General features: G+C 41.9%; 1 protein-coding gene across 3 annotated transcripts; it reads right to left on the minus strand.

Moving 5' to 3' along the window:
- Positions 1-229: 229 nt before the first annotated feature.
- On the minus strand, positions 230-23,493 carry RNF19B (ring finger protein 19B). Of its 3 annotated transcripts, none has more exons than XM_061148492.1 (9): positions 22,763-23,492; positions 10,984-11,189; positions 9,656-9,797; positions 7,797-7,959; positions 7,237-7,351; positions 5,853-5,993; positions 4,707-4,914; positions 2,078-2,209; positions 230-1,078 (listed from the first exon to the last, which is right to left on the minus strand). In XM_061148492.1, the coding sequence occupies exons 1-9, from the start codon at positions 23,380-23,382 to the stop codon at positions 595-597; spliced, it is 2,211 nt and encodes a 736-aa protein (XP_061004475.1). In that variant the 5' UTR covers positions 23,383-23,492; the 3' UTR covers positions 230-594. The 3 variants fall into 3 exon arrangements, with proteins under 3 accessions (XP_061004475.1, XP_061004474.1, XP_061004476.1); XM_061148491.1 differs by having other exon boundaries at positions 9,656-9,800; XM_061148493.1 differs by having other exon boundaries at positions 941-1,128; positions 22,763-23,493.
- Between the last annotated feature and the right edge of the window lie 3,372 nt (positions 23,494-26,865).

Consider the following 26,865-nt stretch of genomic DNA (forward strand, 5'->3'; position numbering starts at 1 on the left):
AAATCCCATGGATGGAGGAGCCTGGGAGGCTGCAGTCCGTGAGGTCGCAGAGTCAGACATGACTGAGCGACTTCACTTCCTTCCACTGCAGTCTGGTTAGAATACCATCTTTCTTCCCTGGGATTAGGAGAGTTCAGATTTATAGACTGTTAAAGATGTAGTGGTCTGTTTCAATCAAACTCTTGGCTCTGGAGGACTATCCAAGCCAAGGAAAATGAGAGGAGCTGAATTACGACAGAAATTTTTATTTATTAAAATGTGTCCTTCAGTAATATGTTAGCATACATACAATATACACACATACATCTGTACACTCTTTGACACACCTCACGGATTGCCACCATAAGTTTAACCAATAAATTAAAACTAAAAAAGTGGGGAGGGGGGCAACGGAGATGTGGGGATGCATGGAACTACGGGCAAAATTTCCATGTTTCATCTGGTAAGAAACTGCAAATTTCTCAGAATTTCCCTGGGGAAAACCTGTGACCAGAGAATCTCTGAAATAAAAGTACAGAAATCCCTGCCCCCCAAAAAGATTCCAAAAGATGCAGTTACAAGTGTGCTTCTCAGAACAGGAGCATTCATTCCACTTCATACTCTGGCTTCTGCATCTTCTGGCCTCAAGATAGTCTTGCCCTCAGCTGGGGCAGAGAGGTTCATATGGGCACTTGGGCTTGGTGCACCTGGGGCTCTGGGTGTTGAGGGGCAGGCTGCGGCCTGGGAGCGAGGGGAGCCACACTCATCTGAGGTGATGTCTGGCACGTCATCTGACTGTGTATCAGAGCTCTCAAGGTCACTGCGGATGCTCTCAGGCTGGGCCAGGCTGATGTCCCAAGGTTTGCTGGCCAGGCAGTCTTTCTGTTCACAGCTTTGGTGTTTGCAGGGGGGGTCCTCTTCACCGTTGCCACTGCTGCCGGCACCACCACCACCACCACCACCACTACCATCTTCTTCTTCATTCTCCGCCATCTGTGCATGAACATGGAGTGAGTCCTCTGTGCTGCTTCCACTCACTAGCTGATAGTGACTTGGTTTGGCTTCAATGTCCACTTGGATTTCCATATTGTTGCATTCTCTGTGGAGACAAAATCCACTTTGCTGAATCATGCATGGGTCATGCTACACCTGTTGGTAAAAGCAGTTTGTGGGTTCAGGATTAGAAAGTCCCAAAATATAGGTAAACAGTAGACTAGAGCTCACTTTTAGAGAAAATAAAATTTAATCTAGTACTCAAATAAGATGGAGAAGAACAATTAGATCTCCTTGATGATTTAAAATATGCACACAAACATCTCTGACAATTTATTTCTTTTTAAATTTTTATTGGAGTATAGCTGATTTACAATGTTGCATTAGTTTCTGCTGTAGTGCAAAGTGAATCAGTTATATACACATAGTCACTCTTTTTTTTTTTTTGTACCCACTCTTTTCAAAGATTCTTTCCCCACATAGGTCATTATAGAATATTGAGAAGAGTTTCCTGTGCTATATATCCTTATCAGTTATTCTGCCAATTTCTTTAAACAACTAAAAATGAGCTTCCAAAATTCAACTAAAGATCAGACCCTCATACTATCTTCCTCAAAATATGAGAGTGAAAAAGTCACAGCTTTCTATTTCTCTGCTACAATAAGAAGAAACCAGAATCTCTCCAGTAGGGAGTGCTGTAATCACACCATACCAGATACACTAGCTCCTCAAAAATAAATAGGCTACAGGAGCCACATCAAGCAAGAATCAACCTAAGAGCAGAAACCATAGAGCCATAGACATCAGTGAATATCCATCTAGCTTGTTAAGTTCCATGTGAATAATTACACTGTTGCAACAGCCAAAAAAAAAAAAAAAGAAAAAGGAAGAGAAAACTTCTAAAAATCAAGTGCTAACAAGAAGAATCAATCAAGAGATGCCAAACACTCCCATACCAAGAATGTGCTCAATGAATCCACAGGGTATACACACTATGTATCCCACTATATGGTACATAGAGCCCTAACATGAAGCATTGAGCTTCTAAGGCCAAAACTCAACCAAAAAATGCAGCCTTCTCCTAGGCATCTGACTGTTCACATACCTGTCCTGTGGGTTGTAGGAACTGATTATGGAACCGGCCATAGCACGAGTGCTTGCGTTGTCACTAATTGCACCAAGACTGGCTGTGTCTTTGGGGAAAATTTCCTTTTGGACATCGGCTTGGACTTCTAACCTGTGTAAAGAGGGGACGTTTAAGTTAATATGAGACCTGGGTATTCCAAGACAGTCTGCTTCCTGGCACATACCTCTTACATTATTCTCTTGCAAATTGAGTTGATCTGATCTTCTCCAAAAGCCAAATAGCTCAAACAGATGCCCACACATTTTCTCACTTAAAGTTATCTGTTGAAATCGTCCCCTCCTTTCCATCCCCACTGCTATTGCTTAATTTCAGGCTCTCAACAGCTCCCGCATGGGTAACTGCAATTGTGCTCTCTCCAGTAGCCGTAAGTCCAAGTCAAACAACTTTCAGATCAGTGCCAAAGTGTACAATAACCTGATCACTCTACCAGCCCCTTTCTTGGCTCCCTCTTGCCATCAGGCATTTAAGGTCTACCTGATCTGCCTCCAAGCTCTGTCTCCAGTTCCACCTCTTACCATAGGTCCTAAATCCTAATCACATTGGATTTTTTTTCCCCTTACACACCTATACACATTTTATCCCTCTCTGATTTTGCATATGCTAGTCCCTCTCTTTGGAAGTTTCCTTTCTCCGTGTGACAAACTCATACTCAGTTCTTAACAACAAAAGAAGCATTATCTCTCTTCATTCTTCCGTCAAACCAGTCACTTTCTGCGAAGTGCTCCATAGCAACTACCTATTTATTAAATCAGTTTACACATCTCTTTCCCACTCAGTTGTGAGCTCCAAAAGAGGACAGGCCACATCTCATTCACACTTTACCCTCCATGTCTTGCACGCACTAGGAACTTAAACATTCAGCAATCAAATCACCCCCAGGCTATGAGCTTCAAGGACACATAAGAGTCAACCTCCAACAAGGGCAGCAAACTTTCCTAATGGTGTCTCAGAGGACCCACAGCTTTTCCTATCTTGGCTTCAATATCATTTGGTTGCACATTTAAGTATTTCCTCATAATGGGTTTCACAGTCAAACCCATCTGACTCATTCACTTCCTATAAAAGGCTTTCACAGAACTGGAACAGCTGGCCTGGCTAAGCTGCAGTTTCAGCAAGTCAGTCCCCAATTATGTCTGCTTATTTACAGGGGTGTTGGTTTTAAGAAAGCACAGCAGTGAATTCTCCAGCATGTGGAGGCGGGATCCCCTAACAAGAGAGAACCAGAGTCAGGAGATACCAACAGGTCAGCAGCAGTCTACAGCTGCACATTCAGTCAACCTCCATCCTGCTGTCTGAGTCTCTGCTCTGCTCCTCCAGCCTTAGATGCCCTTCAGGAATGTGCCATAGTCCAGGAAAATGAGGTAGTGCAATGGAAAGTGCATTGAGTCAGAGACCTGGGTCCTAGTTTCAGCTCTGCCATAGATCACTCTCAGAAGTGGAAGAGGCCTTTCACAAAGGCCATCTCCTTGGGTGGTTCCTAGAAGCTGGTCTGTGCAATGGCTATGCTAGAATCAGCTGGGGAGAATTTTCAAAACAGAGATTCCTAGGTCCCACTCTGGGAGATTCTAATTTATTAATTCTGGGATAAGGCACTGCAATCTATTTTTAAAAAGGCTCCCAAGTGAGTGACATGCACTCAGGTGTGGGATCCAGCCCGTCTGCCAACTGCTGCTTGACCTCCTAATAGCCAATTGGCCCTCTGGTCTCACTTCAAATACTTCTAGAGGTATAGAGCTTAATATCTACTGATATAATCCATTTCTTCTTTGGACTTTATATAGATTTTTCCTACAGTCTCTATAATGAAACAAAATTCATTTCCCTCTAGCCTCCACCGAATCATCTTAATCTATCTCTTGGCATGGGGCAGAAGTCTTAATCCTTTTTTCCACTTCAAGGCCCTTCAGATAACTGAAGGCAAGCATCTCCTCTACCTCTGTACCTTGTTTTGTATCACCTTTACCCCTCCTCAGGCCTCTCTTCTCCAGTGCATTCAAATAACTGCTTCTCATGTAACATCTGCTACGCTCCTCTGAATATGTTCTGTTTCATCTACCTGGTGAACCAACCAACCAAGTCACAACCATTTTAGTCATAAAGACTTACATATTCTGAACACAAGTTTATAGAATTGATTTTTCTTATCAAATGGGAATCAGAACAGGAAGGTTATAAGGATCACAGTATCAATAAGCCAACAAGATACAGCATAAATGCTGTTCAACTAAAAGCCAGTGACAAGCCTAATGGAGGACATAGTCTTGGGAATTCTACAAAAATGTATGCTTTCCCTTCCTAAAAGATGCAGCCTAACACAGTAGAGGGAGGATCTGAAGTCAAGATTATTCTTTATATGGAGTCACTACGGTACAGTGGGAAGAAACACAGAACTTTTATGTTGTGTCACTCAACCTTTTTAGCCTGTTTTCTGATTGTAAAAGTTAAAAGAAAAACAAAAACAAAAAAACCCACCATTGATGATTAAATCAAAATGAGATGCTATATGAGACAGGCCTGACACAGAGAATGGTTCAGCATGATATGTCACTTCTCATAATTCTAACTAGTTCTGTCAGAAATTGCTTACCTGCTGTATTTTCCCTTGCCACTGGAAAGAATGCCACCACTCAGTGTGCCCCCTGAGAGGGCTGCAAAGCTGGCTGTTTCGCTGTATGGACCTTGCATAACACTAAGTCCATCTGTAGGGCTTCCACTGGTGCTCAATACGCTAGTTAGACCTTCAATGCTACTTTCCCCAATGCTGGGATTCTTGAGGGCTCGCCAGGCATCTGCCACTGGGGATGGAACCAAACATCACAACTGAAGATAGCACAACATCAAAACAGGGTCTGGCATCTTCTTGCAATGACTCTTCAGAGTACAGAATAGTCATGTAGAAAATTCTCATTTATTCACTTAATGAATAGCGTCTACATGCAGCCACCACGTATCAGGCATTTTAACATATGCTCACATTTAATTTTCCCAAGAAATAGGGACTAATAACCCCAATTTTAAATGAGGAAATGAAAGCTTAGAACTAAATGCCTTGTTTATGGTCAGTCACACAATACTACCATGTGATTCTGAGTCCATTATTCTTTCCATTATACTACAGATGCCACCGAATCAAACATAAATTATTTCCAAATACATTTAGGTCATGTGCTGATTCTAGTAGGAAGTTTGAAAAATCTTTGGGGATCTGTGTCTCTCAGGTTAGTTAATATGGTAAAGTGGAAACAACATCAAAGTATAAGTCAGAAGACCTGCTATAGTTCCAGCTCTTCAGAAGTTCTTAAACCCATTTAACAGATGTTGAGACAAAGGCTTAAAGAAGTTCCCATTAATTGGGGATAATAACAGCCCCGGTCCTCTCTCTTCAGAGCTGTTGTAAAAACCAAGTGAAATAATAACTGTGTAAAGTCTTCTGAAAATTATAAAGTATTGTGCAGATATAAGACTTTATTATAATTATATAATTTACTATTACCAGCATACTTAAGAGTTACTTGGAGTCCTACTAGTTTGTACCTGCCACACAGAGGCAAGTACCAGAGGAATTAACCTAGTAACTCTGGAACAAAGAAATGAAAAGCTAAAAATACTTTACCTCCTATAAAGCTACATTATCCAAAGTAATCCAATGTCAATCTCTCTGTAAAATGTGCTGAATTTTACTGACTTTTATCTTGTGTCCCATAAATTCAAAGGGAAATGAAAATTCTTTTACCTGTGATTGGACCATCATCTTCATCAAACTCAATTTTCACTCCCTTTCCATTGGCTGTACTAACTCCACAGCCACCTCCTCGACAGAGAGAAATAGGCACAACCCCATAGACATAAGCCAGCATAATAGGGACGCCAATACCTAGGGAAGAGAAGGAAACATGTCAGCAGGCCATCGGGTTGCAGCTGTCCTGAATTCTCCTTCCCATAGCTGAAGACAGACAAACCACTTTATAAAGGGTTGAAGAAAGACAGAATATGACTATGCTAAAGAAGCGGCCTGGTCTAACAGAATGATGACTGGACTTGGAATCAGAAAGGCCTGGGTTAGCATCCTGGCTTCAATTTAACAGCCATTACAACCTTGGACATGTCTTCCTTGGGTTTCCAACAATCAATGCATGCATAGGGCCTAGCACAGCACATGTATGTTGCTTTCATTTCGCCACTTCCATTCACTGCTGAGATGCTAATCCCAGAACGAATTAATAATCAAACACAAAACAAGTGACTCTGAGGGTTCAGGATCCCCACCCCACCCCTCAGTGTTAATTCTAAAATCTTACTGCTGTGGAAGGCAGAGGGGCTTAGTTGTTAAGAGCCCAGACTCTGAAGTCAGACTGCCCTGATTCATGTCCCAGCTAATGGGACAACTTATTGCAACTTCTGTCACAACTATGCTGTTGTGAGGATTAAATGAATACATACAGGCAAAACCCTCAGACCTGCTCCCGGCAAATGGAGTTATGTTATTGTTATTCTATAACAAACCCTCATGCCTCCCAAAATACTGTGAGGCATTAAGTAAATCAAAATTTTGTTTTGTGGGTTTTATGGCAAGTAGAGAGGGAAGAGGAAAGGTAAAAAACTAGGCCTTAAAGTAATATCCTTTAATTCAACCTTTTTGTATGTGCCAGATGGAGTTCTAGGTACTAACTTAAGAATAAAAGTTCCCAAACTCTGATACTTTAGTGTGGTTGATAATAATAATGAAAGTGAAGTGTTATTTGCTCAGTTGTGTCTGACTCTTTGAGACCCCTTGGACAGTAGCCTTCTAGGCCCCTCTGTCCATGGAATTCTCTAGGCAAACATACTGGAGTGGGTTGCCATTCTCTTCTCCAGGAGATCTTCCCGACGTGAGGATCAAACCCAGGTCTCCCGCACTGTGGGCAAGTTCTGTACCATCTGAGCCACCAGGGAAGCTTGATAATAACAACAGTGCCTACAAGAGTTAACTCCCAAGGTGGGTCTGACACAAAAATGTAGGAGCCTCCAGAGGTGAAACATCTGGCCAGCTGGCTAAACTGTGAGGCCAGAAAGCTGATGGGAGTAGGTGGGGTGAGGTCAGGTGGGGGAGGAAGTCGTAGTCTTGGCTAGCTTCTTACCAACGCTAACCGCAGCAATGACAGGGGATGCGATGACTGACAAAGTCACTCCTCCTGTGATCGCCAAATTCCTCTTATGTTTGGAGGTTTTCCTTCCCTCATACCTGCTATGAATCTAAGAAGAAAGAAAATCCAGGTCAGCGGGTTAGGACATCAATCTTTTTGCTGGGGAGAAAAAGGATAAGTAAATATTCCCTTATAAGTTATCTATATTAAAACATAGTCCCTCATCTCAAAGAGACATCTTTCTCACATTTTAATCTAACTCAGACCAGGAAGGTATAAACTAATATGAAAAAGTTAATACAAGAAGAGACAACATAGGCGAGTGAAGTAAGCATTTCACCTTTAAGTCACTGAGACAAACCAGGCCAGGATGTTAATAAGAACTTTTAGATCTCTTGCGGGGTTTACGAAAATCCATTTAAGAAATTAATGTCATTATTATTCAAGAACCAGTTGGCTTTTAGGCAGCTCTGAAATATAAGTTCCTCCCCATTTCCTTCAAAACTCTACCAATAAACCCGAAGTTGGAACAGGGACAGAATTCAACATCTTACCTTCCTACCAACATAAACAGGAATGCCGATGACCATGGCAGGAATGGCAATGCCAGCAATGAGGGAAATCCCTACTGGGGCACCAATCAATGTGCCCAGCTGCCAAAGAATTTTCTTCTTACGGCTCCATGGCTTCTTGCCCCAGAATGTACAGCCAGAGGGGCTGCAGAGGAAATATGCCAAAGTTAATGTCAATATTACAAATGCAGCTGTTGTTACCAGAGAGTTTGATAAGAGCAAGAGCCTTCTTTTCCATAAGAGTGATTAATAATTATAGGAGGTTATAAGAAATGAATATATTGCATAAGGGGAAGCAAAGCCCAAGGTGAGACTATTAAGAGTTCTGGCTCTTTAATTTTTTTGTAAAGGCAGGTCCCTAAACTTGAAACCTCTTTTTCATTCTTTCCTGCTGAACTCTATCCTCTCTAACCCACCAAAATGAACCTACTTCTTTGTGCGATACTACACGAGAACCTATATAGTCTATGCACTTGACATCTCATCCAAACATTTTGTATCCTGCAGTGAAGGAACTCTCTTTGATTTGCATAGTTTTCTTGGCATATATAGACACTGCAAATCATGTTCCTGGGATAAGATATAAAAATATTTCATCACACCCTTTACAACAGTTTCATACTCTGAGTTTGGCTACTTTTACACTTAGTTGTTCTGAGTCCAACCATTTTTGTTAACTCCCTTTGTGCTGTCTTTTCTACTAGATACGGTAAGCAATTTTGAAAGTTAGGGGTCATGTCTTATGTATTCCTGTGTCTGTAATAAACTGGTATACTGTAATGTTTGCTAAATTGGAAATGAAAGTGTTTCATCCACACAATGAATGTTAAATTTGCAAATATTACCTCCTTCAGGACAATATTTGAATGACTACTACATCCAAGGAACTGTAAAAAGGTTAACACTTAACCTTAAGTGTTCATAATACAGCTTAACAAAATTAGACATGTAAACGAAGTAAAAGTCATAATAATGATGTTTATAAAGGAACATGTAAAGAATGTCAGTAAAGAAGAATGAGGCAGAAAAAGCTGGGGGAAGGCATCACAGATGGAATGGCATTTAAAGTGGCTCTTGAAGACTGGATAAGAAATGAACAGGTGGAGATAAAATGGGGTTGCTGGGAGGTGAGGTGATTAGAAAGCATTCCAGGCAAAGGAAAGAACATGAATGGTCAGGGAGCTAAGAGCACAGAAGAGACACAGATAATCTGGGATACAGTATTTATGAAAGCAAAATGGAAAAAGGTAGAAAGTACATTGGGGCTAGACTGTAAAAAAAACCTTCAAAGCCATCCTAAGGAAGTTGAACTCTATCTGGAAGGTTAGGGAAAATAGTCACTGGAAGTTGCTGAGCTGGAGAAAAACATGATTGGAAGGGTGTTTCAGAGGAAGTTTTTACAGCTTCCTTATGCTGTAATGAGAGGACAGATGATGTCTCTTTGACATCCTTTTCCCTCAATCAGTAAGGGATGAAGACTATAAATAAAAACAATGGACCTACTGTTTTTATGGTCTTGTTCTCTTACTGATTTAGGTAAAAGGATGTCAGAGGGAAGGGTGAGATGAATTGGGAGAGTAGGATTGACATATATACACTACTGTGTGTAAAACAGATAGCTAGTGAGAAACAGCAGTATAGTACAGGGAGCTCAGCTTGATGCTCTGTGATGACCTAGAGGGGTGGGATGGTGGAGGTAGAAGGGAGGTTCAAGAGGGAGGGGATATAAGTATACATTTTAGCTGATTTATTTACTTCATTGTACAGCAGAAACTAACACAACATTGTAAAGCAATTATACTCAAAAAAAAAAAAAAAAAAAGGACATTTTCTCATCTCACCTGAGGTAATGCAAGTCTGAGATCTCTTTCATACAAAGCCAACAGAATTCACAGCCACACACTGCACAGGTCATATGATTACAGCTTCCATCATTCATCTTGATAATGTAAGCACTGCATCGTGGGCATGGCTTGATGTCATCTGCTGAGGGGAGGGAGGAAGAATGGGTAGAAAAATACCCCTACTTAAACCTAGTTTGGTTTTATTATTCCCAGGGGTATGCACAAGAAATGAGGCAGTCAAGAATTTCTGACTGAGGATTCCAGATTGTGCAACCCACTTCGCTGGAAGGCTGGCTACGTCTAGACCTCAGGAAATTTCATAAAACGGATCCTGTCTCATATTGAGCTGCCTATCCCCCAAACTGGCATCTTCCACAGCACGTGAGCCACACTCTGAGAAAAGAGACTTCCCTAGAGAGAGAGATGGTTCCAAGAAAAATGGAATTTCAGCAGTCAATAGGCTGGCAGAATTAAAAGCACAGTTCTACAGGAAGAACAGTCTGTAGCCTGCATTTGGCTTCAAGTCTTGAAAAATCTTAGTTCAGGAAACTCCTTTCACAGGTTCAACAAGTATCACTGTGGTTTGTTGTTAATACAATACACAGCCTCTTGCCATGATACTGTAAAATTCAAAACTTAAAAACAACTGTGTGTGCTACGTAGCATACACCTGGTAATTTTCACAGCAAGCTAGGAACTAACCTATTAAAAACAAAAAGTTAGGAGATTAGGTTGTGCCAGGAAAAAGTGAATGGTAAATCTTTCCTACTAGCTTCTCCCAAATGACATCAGTGAAATAAAGCACATTTATAAAAGGTAATAAGCCCAATGACATTTTAAAATAGGTTTCCTTTGACATGTCAAGGTTGAAACTGAATGTGTGATACTCCTTCTTTTAAAGTTAATCATTAATCCATACTAACATCACTTGCTTTCCTCAAATTTGTACCCTACTTCCAAAAACAGTGATGTACTTAAAGCTAGTAGGAAAACAGTATAGGTTTAATACCAAATGTCTTTCTGCTCATGATGAAAGGACTGAAAAAGCCCCTAGCAAAAGTACCTAACTGCTCTCCAATCTGAGACATATTACTAAGAAGGCAGAAACTACAGAATTCAGTTTGCTTTATTCCAAGTCACCTGGGTTGGACAGTCTATAAATGGCCAGAGAGAGAAGCTACATATTAAATACAGTATTGAGAGTATTACCGAATAGTTTCTGCTTTCTAATCCTTGAGTCATACATTAAGGTAATCTCTCCCAACTTTGGGCTCACATCATGAAATATCAAATAAAGAGACAAATGAGACTACGCCAACTTATACCTGGTCCAGATTCTTGTCCATAACTGAGCCCTGAAGTGTGCTTGGTGCGGACTCGCAACGTCTGTGCCCTCTGCTGACGGGCCATATCGCACGTCTGATTTGGATGCCATATTTGCTTGCAGTGGTAACAGAACTCAGTCTGGCAGCCTTCCCTCTCACAGGTCAGCTTTGGGCAGCTGGCACAGCCATAGGCAATAACCGCATACCTGCGTAAGCAAATAGGACGAGATATAAGCTAAGACATACGCATTGGTTCCAGTGGGGTAACCCTGTTAGGTGTCCCCCACCACTTCATTTGGTATAGAGGAAAGAACACACATATGTGTAACACACACGCATATTCTGTGTGAGAAAGTAAATTTCTTCTTGAGATTCTAAAAATACAAATTAGCCTTTGTAGCCTATGGGTAGCCTTTCCATTCTCCAGGGATATTCCTAACCCAAGGGTCAAATCCAGGTCTCCTGCATTACAGGCAAATTTCCTGAAAAAATAGGAAAACATCATATTTAGCCAGATTTTTTTTTTGGCCATGTTGAGTGGCACGTGGGATTTTAGTTCCAACCAGAGTTTGAACCCATGTCCCCTGCAGTGGAAGCACAGTCTTAACCATTGGACTTTCAGCCTGAATTCCCAGCATGTATTCAGTCATAGTTTAAGCTGCTTTGGGAATAGTTTGTCATAGCAAGTTTCATAAATAAGGGTACAAAACTATTTCCTTTTGATGGTTTGCTATATTTAGAGAAATCAGAATTTGTTTAAAGGACAGAATATTTGTATAATAAAGAACAATAGAAAAAACTAAAGCAAGTATACTTTTTAAAAAAAGCTGTGGTATAGTTCATGTACAATATTATGTTTCAGGTGTACAACAATGATTCACAATTTTTAAGCTATATTCCATTTATAGTTATAAAATTTTGGCTATAGTCCCTGTGTTGTACTATGTATCTTTGTAACATTTTTATACATAGTAGTTTGTACCTCATAATCCCCTACCCCTATCCTGTCTATCCCATATTCCTTCCCTCTCCCCCACTAGTTTGTTCTCTATATGTGTGTGTCTGTTTTTTTTTAATATTCACTGGTTTGTTTTATTTTTTAGATTGCACATATAAGTAATATCATTTATATTTTTCTTTCTCTGGCTTATTTCACTTAGCATAATATCTTCTGGGTCCATCCATGTTGTTGAAAATAGCAAAATTTCATTTTTTATGGCTGAGTAGCACTCTATTGCATATGTATACCATATTTTTAAAATCCATTCATCTGTTGATGGACACTTACTTGTTTTCATATCTTAAAAGTGAAAGTGAAAGTCGCTCATTCGTGTCCGACTCTTAGTGACCCCATGGACTATATATATAGTCCACAGAATTCTCCAGGCCAGAATACCAGAGTGGGTAGCCTTTCCATTCTCCAGGGATATTCCTAACCCAAGGGTCAAATCCAGGTCTCCTGCATTACAGGCAAATTCTTTACCAGCTGAGCCCACAAGGGAAAACCAAGAATTCTGGAGTGGGTAGCCTATCCCTTCTCCAGCAGATCTTTCCAACCTAGGAATTGAACCTGGGTCTCCTGCATTGCAGGCAGATTCTTTACCAACTGGGCTATCAGGGAAGTCTTATATCTTGCCAATTGCATATCTTGGTAACTTTCATATTTTGGCAGCAGCAAATAATGCTGTTGTAAATGCTGCTATTAAGGTGCATGTATCTTTTTCAATTAGTGTTGGGTTTTTTTTTTTTTTCCCAGATAAACACCTAGGAATAGAATTGCTGGGTTCCAGGGGCTTTGCAGGTGGCACTAGTGGTAAAGAACCTGCCTGCCAATGCAGGAAACATAAGAGACACAGGTTCCATCCCTGGATTGGGAAGATCCCCTGGAGGAGGGCATGACAACCAACTTCAGTATTCTTGCCTGGAGAATCCCATAGACAGAGAAGCCTGGCAGGCTACAGTACATAGGGTCACACAGAGTCGGACATGACTGAAGTGATTTAGCACGCACGCACACATGGTAATTCTATTTTTAATTTTTGGAGAAATCTCCATACTGTTTTTCATAATGGCGAAACCAATTTACATTGCCACCAAAGGTGTATGACGGTTCCCTTTTCTCTGCATCCTTGTCAGCATTTGTTATTTGTGGCCGTGTTGATGATAGCCATTCTGATAGGTGTGAGATAACATCTCACCGATTTTAATTTGCATTTCTTTGATGATTAATGAATGATGCTGAGCATCTCTTCATGTGACTGTTGGTCATTTGTATGTCTTCTTTGGAAAAAGGTCTATTCAAGTCTGCCCATTTTTCAACTGGACTGTTTTTGTTTTTTTGATGTTGATTTGTATGAGCTGCTTATATATTTTGGATATTAACTCCTTATCACTCATATCATTAGAAAATATTTTCTCTCATTCAGTAGGTTGTCTTTTTGTTTTGTCAATGGTTTCCTTTGCGGTACAGAAGCTTTTAAGTTTAATTAGGTCTCATTTATTTTTTTTAAAGAAATACTTTTTCAAAAATTTACTTATTTTTTCTGGTTGTGCTGAGTCTTTGTTGCTGTGCACAAGTGTTCTCTAGTTGCGGTGAGTGGAGGCTCCTCTTCACTGTGGTTCAGGGGCTTCTCACTGTGGTGGCTTCTTTTATTGCAGAGTACACTCTCTAGGGCATGGGCTTCAGGAGTTGTGGTATGTTGGCTCAATAGCTGCAGCTCATGGGCTCAAGAGCTTGGGCTCAGTAGTTGTAGCAAGTGGGCTTAGTTGCTCTGGGGCATGTGGAATCTTCCCGAACCAGGGATCGAACCCATGTCCCCTGCATTGGCAGCTAGATTCTTATCCACTGTACCACCAGGGAAGTCCAGGGATCATTAATTTTTGCTATATCCTCTGCTTTAGGAGACAGGTCCCCTGCATTGGCAGCTAGATTCTTATCCACTGTACCACCAGGTAAGTCCAGGGATCATTAATTTTTGCTTATATCCTCTGCTTTAGGAGACAGATAAAAAAAAAAAAAAAATATTGCTACAATTTATGTCAAATAGTGTTCTGCCTATATTTTCTTCTAGGAGTTTTACGATTTCAATCCTTTTTCATTTTTAGGTTTCACAGTGAAGCTCACCTGATGACAGACTGAGAGGCAACTGAAAGCTCACTTTATCTTTCCGTCATTTCTTCCAACATGAATGTACACCTTGAAATATCTTCTTTCTCGACAGGTTCCAGAATCCAAGAATACCACTCATCAGTCTTGTTAATCAACATGGAATATGGCCATTATTTCCTCCTAATCTCTTCTGATACATATTCTTAGTTATGAAACACAATTCAGGATCTAGCAACACCAACCAGCATTAACTAAGTTTCTTACAATTTATGTTTATTTACCAAGAATTATTTTCCTACAAACAATCCAATGTATTTACAACTGTTAGCCTTTCTAACTCTAAAAATCTCAACTAAATGCACAGGCTACCCTAGTAAGTGGACACATTTAAAATAAGAATTTTTTTTAAAAAGTAATTTAAACAAAGAAGGGAAGATAGCAGTAGTGAAAGTTCAAACAATTTTTAAACAAGTCAATGACTGCAGGCTTGGTGTTGTCATCCCCTATGCCATGCTCTCCTCCAATAGCCAAAGACCCCAAACAAACCAAAGAATAATAGCATTTTCTTAGATCTATTTTACAGTTTGCTTATTTGATTGTACATTAGATATTTATGACAGCAACTTAAGTTCCAGGCTTATCATAGATTCTGCAAGTTGATTTGAGAATGACACTGAAAATATCAATGACAAGGTTTCATCTATGTTACATAATACAGGCTGTATTAAAACCCTTTTCAGAAAGAGCAAAGTGAGTTCAATGTATAAATGCAAATGATTCATATCCTGTAGGAGTTCTGAGCAAATTTATCCCACCTAGTTGCAAAATAACTACTAAACAATATTTTTCCTGAAGAAAGTGATTTGCTTGCTATTTTGTGTTAAATAAGAAAGGTACTAGGTGATCTCAAAAAAAAGTATTAAGTCAACTTCAGACAAGACAATACAAATTAGACTGCCAGTCAGGAAGCCTTTGAACATTTCGTGATTTATTTCTACCTCACATAGTGGGGGTAATGTTTATTAACAGATTTTTTTTTCTCTCTCTCTTTTTTTAAAGAACATTTGATAGGACTGACAATATCAATTTTGGGTGTGGAATTTTGAAGGAAGTAAAATAACCTCAAATACTCATGAACCTACAGCAACCTATTATTATTGTGACACAGAATTACTCAGGGCACGAGACTTGGCATTCCAGTTTTTGGGTGCCTAGTCTAGGCTCTTTGCCCCTGACTCATACTGCATGACACTAAGCTAATTAAAATCTCCAAACTTTAGATTCCATCCCTAAAATGGAAGTATAGGTGCTTGCTGCTTTGAAGTGTAACTAAACATGTTTTAAAACTGCACTTGAGACCTTGCCCTGAAAGGCATGGTATAAATACACGGCACATACTGTCCCACTTCCTGGCCTCTGCACACCCTGTTACTCTCTGCCTTGAAACGCCCTTTCCTTACTTCTTGCCCTGGCAAACACTAATCCGTTTAAGAACCAGCTCAAATGTCATCCTTTCTATAAAATCCACTTAACCTCTCTAGGCAGTTGGTTGCCCACTTCCTGCCTGTGCATAATTACTTCACAATACATAACACATTATACTGTAAATATGTTTATATGTATGCTTCCCCCAACCAGACTAGGCAAGGAAAAATACCAACCATTTTTAGTCTCCAGGGTCTAGCACCCTGATTCATGCTTAAAACACCTGTTTTGAAGGCATGATATAGAGACCCTCTCCTCTTCGGGTTTTTTATTTTATATGGGGCCATTACATTTCCCTAAAGCAATCTTTTAAACTTATCTATGTATCTATTGGTTTTCTATATGCCAATTACTATAACTTAATCCTAAAATTCTGTATAAGCCCTTTTGAGGAGTAAATTCCTAAATTCTGAATAGGGCAATCTCCTACTCTAGGTAGTCAAAAAAAGAAAAAGAAAAAAACTATTTTGTTCTTTCTCTTCTCCGGCCTACATTGGAATCTCTTTTGTACTCTGCTTTCTTAGCTCAACAGAGCATTCAGTATGGCAAAAACCACTACAATATTGTAAAGTAATTAGCCTCCAACTAATAAAAATGAATGGAAAAAAAAAAACAACAAACCTATGTCCTAGAAAAATAAATACTAAAAGTAAGGTCTAGGAAATTACACGATGCTAAGAAAATAGAAGCATCCTTTCTCCCTCTTAAGTTCTTACAACTTTTATTAATTTTGTCAATTTGCTATCTTCAGAAACATTATAACGTGACAGGCTAGACCACAACATTACCTTACTCTGGCCTGGGGGGTGGAAATCCCATTAGTATGAATTTGATTATGCGCCAACAAATCCTGGTAGTTAAAGAAATGTGTTCCTATATTATGTCTATACTTCACCATTCCAGGCCATGTAACTTCATTTACAAACAGACTCTGAACATACATAAGGGTGGATGACACAGGCCAAGTCATCACAATGAGCCATACTGTCACAATCTTCCTTTTTACTGCCCTAGTTCAAACCCATGTCATCTCTTGAACAGACAACTGCAAGACTATCTGGTCTGCTTATTCCCTACTCCAATCCAAACTCCAATGCGAAAAGTTTATCTATCATGATGTTACTCTTTCGCTTAAAATCCTTCAAAAAAAAGAAAAAAGTCCTTCAAATCTATACTTCTTTGCATGGCATAGATAGACCTACCAATTTGAATCCAGTCTACCTTTTCAGATCAATCTCAAGTCACTTCCCAGATCATGCTCCCCATATTGCACACCCAGAGGCTAACCAAACTAGACTGCAGACTTAGTCCTGAATTTACATACCTCCATGCATTTGCTCATAAAATTCTGGTTTAAGATGCCTAGTTTTCTCTACCCTCATCTTTGTTTGCCTGGTATAAATTTCTACTCATATTCTTCAAGCCCTGATTAGGTATCACCTCCTCCATGAAGTCTTTAGTGACACAATCATGCAAAATCCCTTTCATTCATCTTCTAAGAACACTCGTATTTTCTTCAGTATCTATTACACTGCATTTATAACTATCCATCTGTCTCCTCCACCAGGCCAAACACCCTGTCAAGAGGACCATGTCTAAGTACTTTTTGCAATATTCAGAACTCATATGATTCAACACCATATGATTCTGAAAAGGACTGCTGATTACCTGTCTGTCCTCTTCTTGTCCACCCTCCTCTTATCTGTTTCTCCTCTCAAAATTGTGGTGTTTGTATTCTTTACCTTCCTTATCAAAAATTTAACTACTCATCCCATTCTTCTGGGACCTAATTGAAAGACTTTGTTCAGAGTTGTAGAAAAAGTTAGAAATATAGATATCTTAGTCTAGAGGAGCTCTCAATTCACTCAGAGCACAAGATTTAGTGTTAAATAAGGACACTAACAGAAGACAAGCCAGAAAAACTGTTAAAGGAGCTTAGAAAACTACAAACAACGAAAGTTTCAGGTATACTTTAAAGATGTCATCAAAAAACAAAAACGAACATGTTTCCTGGTGATCTAAGTTTAGGGAAATTATATTAGATTGAAGATTTACCCTGCATATTAGCACTAACAAGATTTACAGTGTATATTAGAATTGTTTAAAGGGTCTAAGGAGCTCAGAAATAAGAGTTGCTTTATTTTGTTCAATCCAACATTTTCCAAGCTTATTCAATCCCAACACATTTTTCTTTTCAATAATGCCTATACATTGAGAAATACTAATGTAGGTGAAAAATAGAAAACAAGATCAAAAGATGGTTGGAAACCATAAAGGCTCTCAAATCATAAGGATAGATCAAATAAATAATATGTTCTTAAAGACATAAGTCATCATCTTATAGGTCAGGTATGAGCAGTTTTAAGCAGGGGAATGATATAAAATGTTCTATTTTAGCATAAATACTTCGGCTAATATGAGAAAGATACACTGGACTGGAAGATGATGTAAATAGTGGAGGGTGGGGTTGTAGGGGGATACAGAGGTGTGAAAATGAAGCAACAGAGTTAAATTAAGAGAAAAGATTCAGGAAAGCTTCACAAAGGAAAAATCCTCCCTCACTGACTAAGAAATCTGTCTTGCTCAGGGAGCTTACTCTTCTCTCATAAATGTATTAGGGACAAACAGAAGCTTCCCGTTTTTAGGATAATCCAGTCCAGTTGTCTAGGAAGGTCAATAGACAGTACCACCTTCTGGGAACAGGTATGCAGGGGGACTCTGCAGGAGACAAAGGCAGCAATGAGAGGCTGAAGTGGTGGACTGCACAAAGAATTTAGGTCAAGACAGTCATACCTCCTATTCATCTGTACAGAAGATCTGCCCCCATATGCCAAGAAATATTCTGTTGTCTCCTTTGCCAAACCCTCAAGTCTTCTAGGACAAACCTAGACAGCGTATAGTCGGAAAAGGTCCATATAGTCAAAGCTGTGGTTTTTCTAATAGTCATGTATGGATGTGAGAGTTGGACCATAAAGAAACCTGAGCCCCCGAGATTTGATGCTTTCGAACTGTGGTGCTGGAGAAGACTCTTGAGAGTCCCTCCGTCAGCAAGGAGATCAAACCAATCAATCTTGAAGGAAATCAACCCTGAATATTCATCGGAAGGACTGGTGCTAAAGCTGAAGCTCCAATATTTTGGCCATCTGATGCAAAAAGTTGATTCAATGGAAAAGACCCTAATGCTGGGAAAGACTGAGGGCAAGAGGAAAAGGGGGGTGACAGAGGATGAGAAGGTTGGATAGCATCACTGACTCAACGGACATGAGTCTGAGCAAACTCAGGGAGATAAGGAAGGACAAGGAGGCCTGGAGTGCTGCAGGAGTTGCAAAGAGTTGGACATGACTTAGTGACTGAACAACAACAACAATCTTCTAGAGATTCTGAAAGGGTTTAAAGACAGGGCACTTGAGAGGAAAATATTACATGTTTACATGATTTGGAGGTTTCTGAAAAGACTGTGCTTAAGTAGAGACTCTAAAGGGTAGCAGATCAATTGTACTATTTATCAACTGTGAGATACTGGGTCCCACACTTAAACTTCTCTGAACTGCCTTCTCCTTTATCAAATGAGTTTACCACCATCTACCTGCATGAAACTAAAGTGAAATTATTTGAGTGAAGTTACAGTCTGAAGATTATAAAGGGCTATAAAAATGTCAGTTATCTGTATTCTGAGTGAATTTTATCTCATTTGAAAGCATGTTTTAAAGGTTATACTTGGTGGGAATTGCCTGGTGGTCCAGTGATTTAAGAATCAGCAGCTTTCACTGCCATGGCCTGGGGTTCGATCCCTGGTCTGGGAACTAAGATCCCACAAACTGTGCATGCACAGCAAAAAAAGAAAAGAAAGACTACATTCAATAATACTGTACTTAATAATATTAATGTGAAAGTTTTCCCACAGAAATTGGTTCCCTTATTTATGAATATAATGAAATTATATTCAAGTACAGGAAAAGAAAAATTCAAGACTCTTTTCTATGTCCCCAAAATATTCATAAACAAATAATCTTTTAATATATAGTGCTTTTATCATAAGTAATCACAGTGAAACTAGCGATCAGAACTCTAAGATCACGCATATGCTCCCCTCACCCCACCAAATAGACACACACACACACACACACACACAGTAAAGAACTTGATAAATTTGGCTGACAGGAACTTGATCTGTGGTAAGATGATCAGGTACGAGAAGAAATTACTGGGGTCTTAGGCTTCTCTTCTAGTTCTTATCCATGACTTTTACCTGACTCAGAAGAACAACAGTTTGATTAAAACAAAACAACTATTTTTCTCATGACATTAGAAAGAGATGGCAAAACCACTGGCCACATCCCCACCTATTTGAGAAGTGATAGAAATACAAAGTTACTCCCTGTTTATCTAATAACTTCATCTGAATTCTCAAAACACTCTGAAAATATCAATTAGGACTCTCAAGTAAGGAAAAGATTAGGCTTATTTCAGACAAGAAAAATAAAAGTAGGTAAGAGGCAGTTAACAAGAAGAATCAGAAAAGAAACCAGATTCTAAGCATCTTTGGCTCTCTCAATGTTGTAGGCCACACTTGATGAAATGACCCAAACAGTAGCATCCCCAAAAATGCTGATAAGCTTGTGCTTTATAAAGCTCCGAGAGAAAAGAATACTTACTGGCTTTGGTTGGAGTTAACACCAGTGTTCCAAGCCTGGTTCCACCACCCACTAGTTGTATGACCCTAAATAAGTCACTCAATTCATTTAAACTTCAGTTTCCTTATCTGTAAAATTAGATCAAATGTATCTTACAATGTTGCAAGGATCAAATTAAATTATGTATGCATGACACATGGATACCACAGATCGGTCCTGGGTGTTCATTGGAAGGACTGAAGCTGAAGCTGAAACTCCAATACTTTGGCCACCTCATGCGAAGAGTTGACTCATTGGAAAAGACCCTGATGCTGGGAGGGATTGGGGGCAGGAGAAGTGGACGACAGAGGATGAAATGGTTGGACGGCATCACTGACTCAATGGATAAGGGGTGGGTGGACTACGGGAGTTGGTGATGGACAGGGAAGCCTGGCGTGCTGCGATTCATGGGGTCGCAAAGAGACACGACTGAGTGACTGAACTGAACTGACACATGGATACTCAGATTCTAGTCTGCTTGCTCTCCTTACACTTCACCTTCTTTAAAGCCACAGATTTAAAAGTTATATTAAAATTGTTATAATTTTTTAACTAATTAAAAAACCTCTGGATGATAATATGATAGTAATTCAAAACTTGACTAATATAAAAATGGCCTAATTCTTTTTTTTTTTTAAATGGCCTAATTCTTTAATGACTTCCAAGTCAGGAATGGTGTAGAGTTATCACCAAGATTGTAAGTTAATTCCTGTCTATTTTATTTTTTAAAAAAATTCCTGTCTATTTTAATTGATGTGAGCAAAGACAGAGATTGACTCAGAGAAATAAACAAAAAGAGAACTTTCCCAGAAATAAAATGTCAGTGATGCCACATTTCTCAGTTAAAATTCAAGGAAATTCACATCTCAAAAAGGAGATAATATACTATTCCAAAATGAACCAAATAGTGTTCTCTTAAGTAAATATTCCTTTAGTTCAGAAAATAGATCAATACTGTCTGTAAAACTTCAATATCACATAAATTAACTTTTTAAGACTAGGAAGACTACCAGATAGCCAGATAAAAGCAAACTTTTCCAAGGGCCTACAAGGTTTTTTTCTGATACTTATTATTAATAACTGAAAGTGAAAGTGATCTACCATAGACAAACACCTCAACCTTTGACCACAACACTTCAAAGTAATTTAGAAACCTCATCTCAGTGAGCTTAAATAACACATACATTCTAAATAAGCTTGGCAGAATAGAAAAATAAATCAACTCATCTTACTCCCCCCTAAGACACTCTATGACAACTTCTTTTGAAGGAGACAAATAGCAGCATCATGGAAATCATAAAACAGCCTTGATATATAGGCTATGATTAAAAGCCCTTAGTTCTTTTGAAAGAAAAGAACACACAGCTTTTTACTAGGAGTCCCTAGCCTCTTTTTGTCCTCAAAACATGACACCCAAGAATAAAATGATCTGGCCAAGGTCACAGAGCAGGTAATGGCACAGTCTGATGTCCCTCTTTCCTGCACGCAACCATTTGTGGGATGTACTGACAGTAACACACAATCAGATTTTAAAAAGTAAAGGTGGGGCGGCGGTGGGAGGCGCCGGGGGTGGAGTGGGGGGGGGCTTTCCACTGAATTCTCTAGATGGTAAAATCTAGTGGTGTTAAGAGTCTGCATCTACTGCTTATTTTCTCACTGATCTTAAAAAGTCAGCATACACTGTGCAACATCAAGAACTCAAGATCGGAGGAGAGGGGAACCACATTTTCTCTTAAACATATCAATCCCTGGGCATCCTTCTCAGTGCCCCCCCCCCATTGCCTTTCTGGACAAAGAAAGGGTCTGTCCACTCCATACCCTGCCCAAGGCAGCAGTGTAAGGACCACAGGAGTGGCCACACAATAGCCGGGCACAGAAGACACACCACAATGCCCAGATGGCCCCCAGAACGCTGCCAGTGAGTTGTCCTTTCCCGCTAGAGCCATTTCAGTCACCTGCATCCCAACTTTCAGCAGTGGTGGTCTCAGGAAGAGCACACCTTCTCCTGAAACGCTGCAAAGTTTGCCCCTAGTCAAATGGACACACCCCTCCAAAGCACTGCCCCTTCAGAATGATGTTCTTATTCCGTCCTTTGCCAGATATCCCCTCCCTATCCTCATTCAGAGATACCCCCTTCCTCTGGAGAGGGGCGTTCGCTGGACCAAAAACAGCCTCTGCCTCCTGACTTGATGGACAGCTCCCTTCTTACCCACAGCTCGGCCCCCACCTCAAGTCCTCAGGCAGGGGTTGGGTACTGGGTGCGTTCACCTCACGCGTCTGGGCTTGCTGATGGTTACCGGTTACTAGCCCGGCGTAACTGCCAGCTGGCCTCCCTCCCTCTGGTCATCCCTCACCTCTCCCTCCACGCTGGGACACGGACACACACACAGACACACACACACCCGGTGCGTGGAAGACCGCCCCTCGCGGCCGGCCACACGCAGGGTCTAGCCTTCGGCCCCATGTCCCCTCCGCCGCGGCCACCGCCCCAGGGCCACGCCCCCGCGCTCACCCGCAGTCCGGGGCTGGGCACCAGCGGCAGTCCGGGTCCGAGGCCAGGTAGCGGCGCAGCATGAACTCCTCGTACTTGTGCATGAGCGGCGGGTCGGCGAGCAGCAGGCGGATGTCGTGCGGGTTGAGTCGCTCGCTGCACTCGGGGCAGCTGATGGGGACCCGGCTCTCGCTGATCTCCAGGCGCAGGTAGTGGCGGAGGCAGTCCCGGCACGAGCGGTGCGGACAGCTGAGGAGGCGCGGGGCCCGCTCCGGCGGCAGCCGCACCAGGCACAACGGGCACTCCACCTCCTCCGGGCCCGAGCCACCGCCCTCCGCCGCCTCCTCATCGTCTAACCCGGGCCCCACTGTCGCCGCGGCCTCCGCCTCGGCCTCGGCGGCCGGCTCAGCGGGCAGCGCCTCGGGCGGCGAGGCTTGGGCCGGGGCGGGCGGCGGCGGCGCGGCCGGGGGCGGCGGCTCGGCCTGCGGCTTGGCTCGGGCGCGGCGGCCGCGGGCCGAGGAGGAGAAGACGCTGTGGAAGGTGAGGCGCCGGCGCCGGCCGCCGCTGCGGCACTTGGGGTCGGGCGCAGCCGCGTGTAGGGATGTAGAGCGCGGCGACTCGGAGTCTTTCTCAGAGCCCATGGTCCCCAGAGGCCGAGAGGCGAGGGGCGCCCAGCGCCACCACAGCTCCCGCCTCAGCGGCCCCTCAGCCGGCGCCCCGGCCGCCGCCGCCTCAGCCGCCCTCCCAGAGATAGAAACAGAGCAGTAGCGACGAAGTGGTTATAAAGCCTCCGCCCCGCGCGCCGATGCCCACTGCGCAGGCGCTTCGCGGAGATACCTCACAACCAGCGCCGCCCAAGCCGGAGGGGGGGCGCTGGGCGGGGCCGAGCGGGGGTGGGGCGTGCTGGGCGTGCTGGGGCGGAGCTCCGCCTCCTCGAGGGCAGGTGATTCCAGGGCCGCCATCTCGAGAAGACGGTAACTCGACTAGTTTACTTGGCCTCTTCCGTCAATATCATCGCCCCTAGCCGCATCGAACCTGTGGCGGAGTTTTCGGTTTGCCTTTCCTCGAGGTTGGGCCGATTGCTGTTTCCAACAAATGATATTTAAGTTTACTCCATCTGTAAAAAGCAGATGAGGGTAAATCAGATAGTGATTCCCAACTGGTCTACCTGCCAACACATCTTTTGTTGTTTTTTTATTAAGCAGTAATTAATAAAGAATATATTCATTGAGCTTCTATTAAATGGAGGCATTACTAGGTGAAACAGACAGGGTCTCCCTATCAGCAAGAGATTTACAAAATAAAATCCAAATCCCTCAATCTAGCATTCAGTACTTTCTGTGAGCTACTAAACTATTCCTAGGTCCACCGCCCATTCTAACAATCTGGTAGTTTGGTTACTTACAAATTGTGGACGGATGCCCAACATTTTGGGTGGGGGGGAATCTGGAAGTGCCTTTCTTCTGCTGATCCCCCACTGCACTGACTGGGGGAAGATACGGAGTCAGCCTTACAAATAGGAGATTAGCAAGCCGCTTTAACAGCAATGGGAATGTATCAGGTAGGATTAGACTCAGTTGCAAATAACAAAAGAAAAAAAAAAAAAAGGCTTATGATAGAAATTTATTTCTCTCTTCATGAGAAATAATTCATAAAAGTTCACGGCTGCTCTGCCATTCTCAGTAACTTGGTTTCTAATCTTAAGGTCAACTCATTATGGTCCACATTCCAGACAGCGGGGAGGGAAAAGAGCAGAAAGGTACACTGTTTTCCTTTTAAGAAGACTGCCTTGAAAGCCCGGCACATTTCTGCTTATCTGCACATCTCATTAGCCAAAGCGTAGTCACATGGCCATACTGGGATATGTAGCTTTTTAACTGGGCACAATGTGTCCCTAAAAATAGGTGCTCTGTTATTAATAAAGATTGGTAGAAGTTGTAGATAACCAGCTGTCTTTCATGGGTGGTATTTAAAACCGTGACAAAGGTCCCTAGGAATTAACCCTGGGAAACTTCAAACTTTTGAGGTAAATAGTGGAAGAAGAGCCAGCGACAGAAGCTGAGAAGCAGGGACTGTGGCACAGGAGAAAACTCAAGCTGGCTTGATGTCACAGACACTTAGATAAAATGTTTCCAGGGGGAGTGGTCAATTATGACAAATCCCACTGAGAAATCAAAGCCGATAAGAACAGAGAAGTGATCACTGGATTTAGCAATACCAAAGAGGTCCATAAGGAGGAGAAATGTTCCTCCTCAAGGAGGAAGATTTGATGCTAGATGGCTGAAACAACAATTGATTTCTGTATACTGGTCAAAGTATGCTGGGCTCTGCTGTGGTAACAACCCGAATATCTCAATGCTTTAACACATTGGTATATTTCTCCCACTCATACAAAGCCTGCCTATGGGGCAAGGCACTCTCCCGGTCACTCAGAGAGGTTCATGGCACTTTCTTTCTGGGCTCTACCACCTCAACCCAAGGTCTTAAGGGTGGCCTCAATAGGGGAAAGAGAGCTGGAGGGTGTGTGTGTGTCTGCGTGTGTGTACATGCGTGTTCAGTCATGTCCAAAACTTTGCAACCCCATGGACTGTAGCCTACCTGGCTCCTCAGTCCATGAGCTTTTCTAGGCAAGAATACTGGAGTAAGTTGCCATTTCCTACTCCAGGGGATCTTCCCAACCCAGGGATCGAACCTGCAGCTCTTGTGTCTCCTGCATTGGCAGGTGGATTCTTTACCACTGCGCCACCTGGGAAGCAGGAGGGTTGTGCACCAGCAATTAAATACTTCAGCCTGGAAATGACATATGTTATTTCCACTCATAGACTATTAGAACTTGTGACACAGGCTCAATTTAATTGCAAAGGAGGCTGAGAAATGTAGGGGGGAGGCATGGACTATTTATAATAGTAGGTGACATTATCTCAGCCACAGTTCCCTATAATCATCATTGACTCTGTTCTTGGTGACCAATGTCCTGAGCAACTGCTTGGAGGAGATGTGTGCCTGTTGTAGGGATGAAAGATGGGGGAGAAGGCTGCTTTGTTCCTTGGGTTAGAGTGTGCTGAAGGACCTGGGGACCTCTGATTCCAGACAGACCCAGCTGGCTTTGAGATGCTTCCTCCTGTGCAGCTGACAGAAACAACTGTCAGAATTGTTGAATAGCTTGCTGAAAAGCTCAACACACCAAATGCTTGCTTGTCTTGGCTCTGGTTCTCAAACAAACCCTGCTTCAGCTCAAAGCTGCCACCACCGGTGCTTTGGCAGAAAAGTGACCTCTCATAAATATCACTGGACTTTGCTATGACCCCATTTCTTCTGGGTTTTGTCTCCTGAATTCATCACCCTTGAAGCAAGGGATTAAAGCAATTCTGTCACTTTTTCCTTTGTGTCTCCGCTTGATACAAGCAGAGCAGTGACTCAGGGAGATGACAGGAAAGAGAAGGACTCTCATCTGTTCACTCATTCAGTAAACACTGATTATACTTACTTTGTGGAAGGCTGTTTGCCAAGCACTAGGGTCATGGAGATGAACAGTCTAATGGAGTTGTGGACAAGAAAGCTTATGTCAACCCTTCCTCAAAACTTTCTACAGTTCCCACAACCAGCTGCATCTCCTTCCATGCATCTTGCTTCTTTGCAAATGCTAATCCCTCTGCTTGTAATCCCATGCATGCTTTCAGGGTCATTTTCATGGTCTTCACCCCCCTTTCTACTTTCAGACTCACCTCCTCTCATGTCTGCAGGGCATGATGTAGATAATTTCAGGGTCAATCAAACCTCTTACTAGGATGACCACGTGATTTACTGTCCAAACCCTGGACACTTCTGAGAATGAAAAGTGAAAAATGAAAGTGAAAGTGACTCAGTCATGTTCAACTCTTTGTGACCCCGTGGACTATAATCCATGGAATTCTCCAGGCTAGAATACTGGAGTGGGTAGCCTTTCCCTTCTCTAGGGGATCTTGGATCTTCCCAACATAGGGATCGAACCCAGGTCTCTCGCATTGCAGGTGGATTCTTTACCAGCTGAGCTATGAGGGAAGAAGCCACATTTGAGAATGAAAGGGAATGCTACATCAATTGCTTCAGCTCAACAAGTGTCAATCAATCTGTTCCAGGCAAAC

The sequence above is a fragment of the Dama dama genome, chromosome 8 (genome assembly GCF_033118175.1).
Source record: "Dama dama isolate Ldn47 chromosome 8, ASM3311817v1, whole genome shotgun sequence".
NCBI classification, from domain to species: domain Eukaryota; kingdom Metazoa; phylum Chordata; class Mammalia; order Artiodactyla; family Cervidae; genus Dama; species Dama dama.

What these genes read in the sequence shown, in the direction of transcription:
- RNF19B (XM_061148491.1), bottom strand. Translation starts at nt 23,382, where the DNA reads ATGGGCTCTGAGAAAGACTCCGAGTCGCCGCGCTCTACATCCCTACAC. An exon ending in CTGTTTATGTTGGTAGGAAG is followed by an intron (nt 7,352 to 7,796) that starts GTAAGATGTTGA and finishes CTTTCTTCTTAG; the next exon opens with ATTCATAGCAGGTATGAGGG. An exon ending in AGATGATGGTCCAATCACAG is followed by an intron (nt 4,915 to 5,852) that starts GTAAAAGAATTT and finishes TTCCATCCCCAG; the next exon opens with TGGCAGATGCCTGGCGAGCC.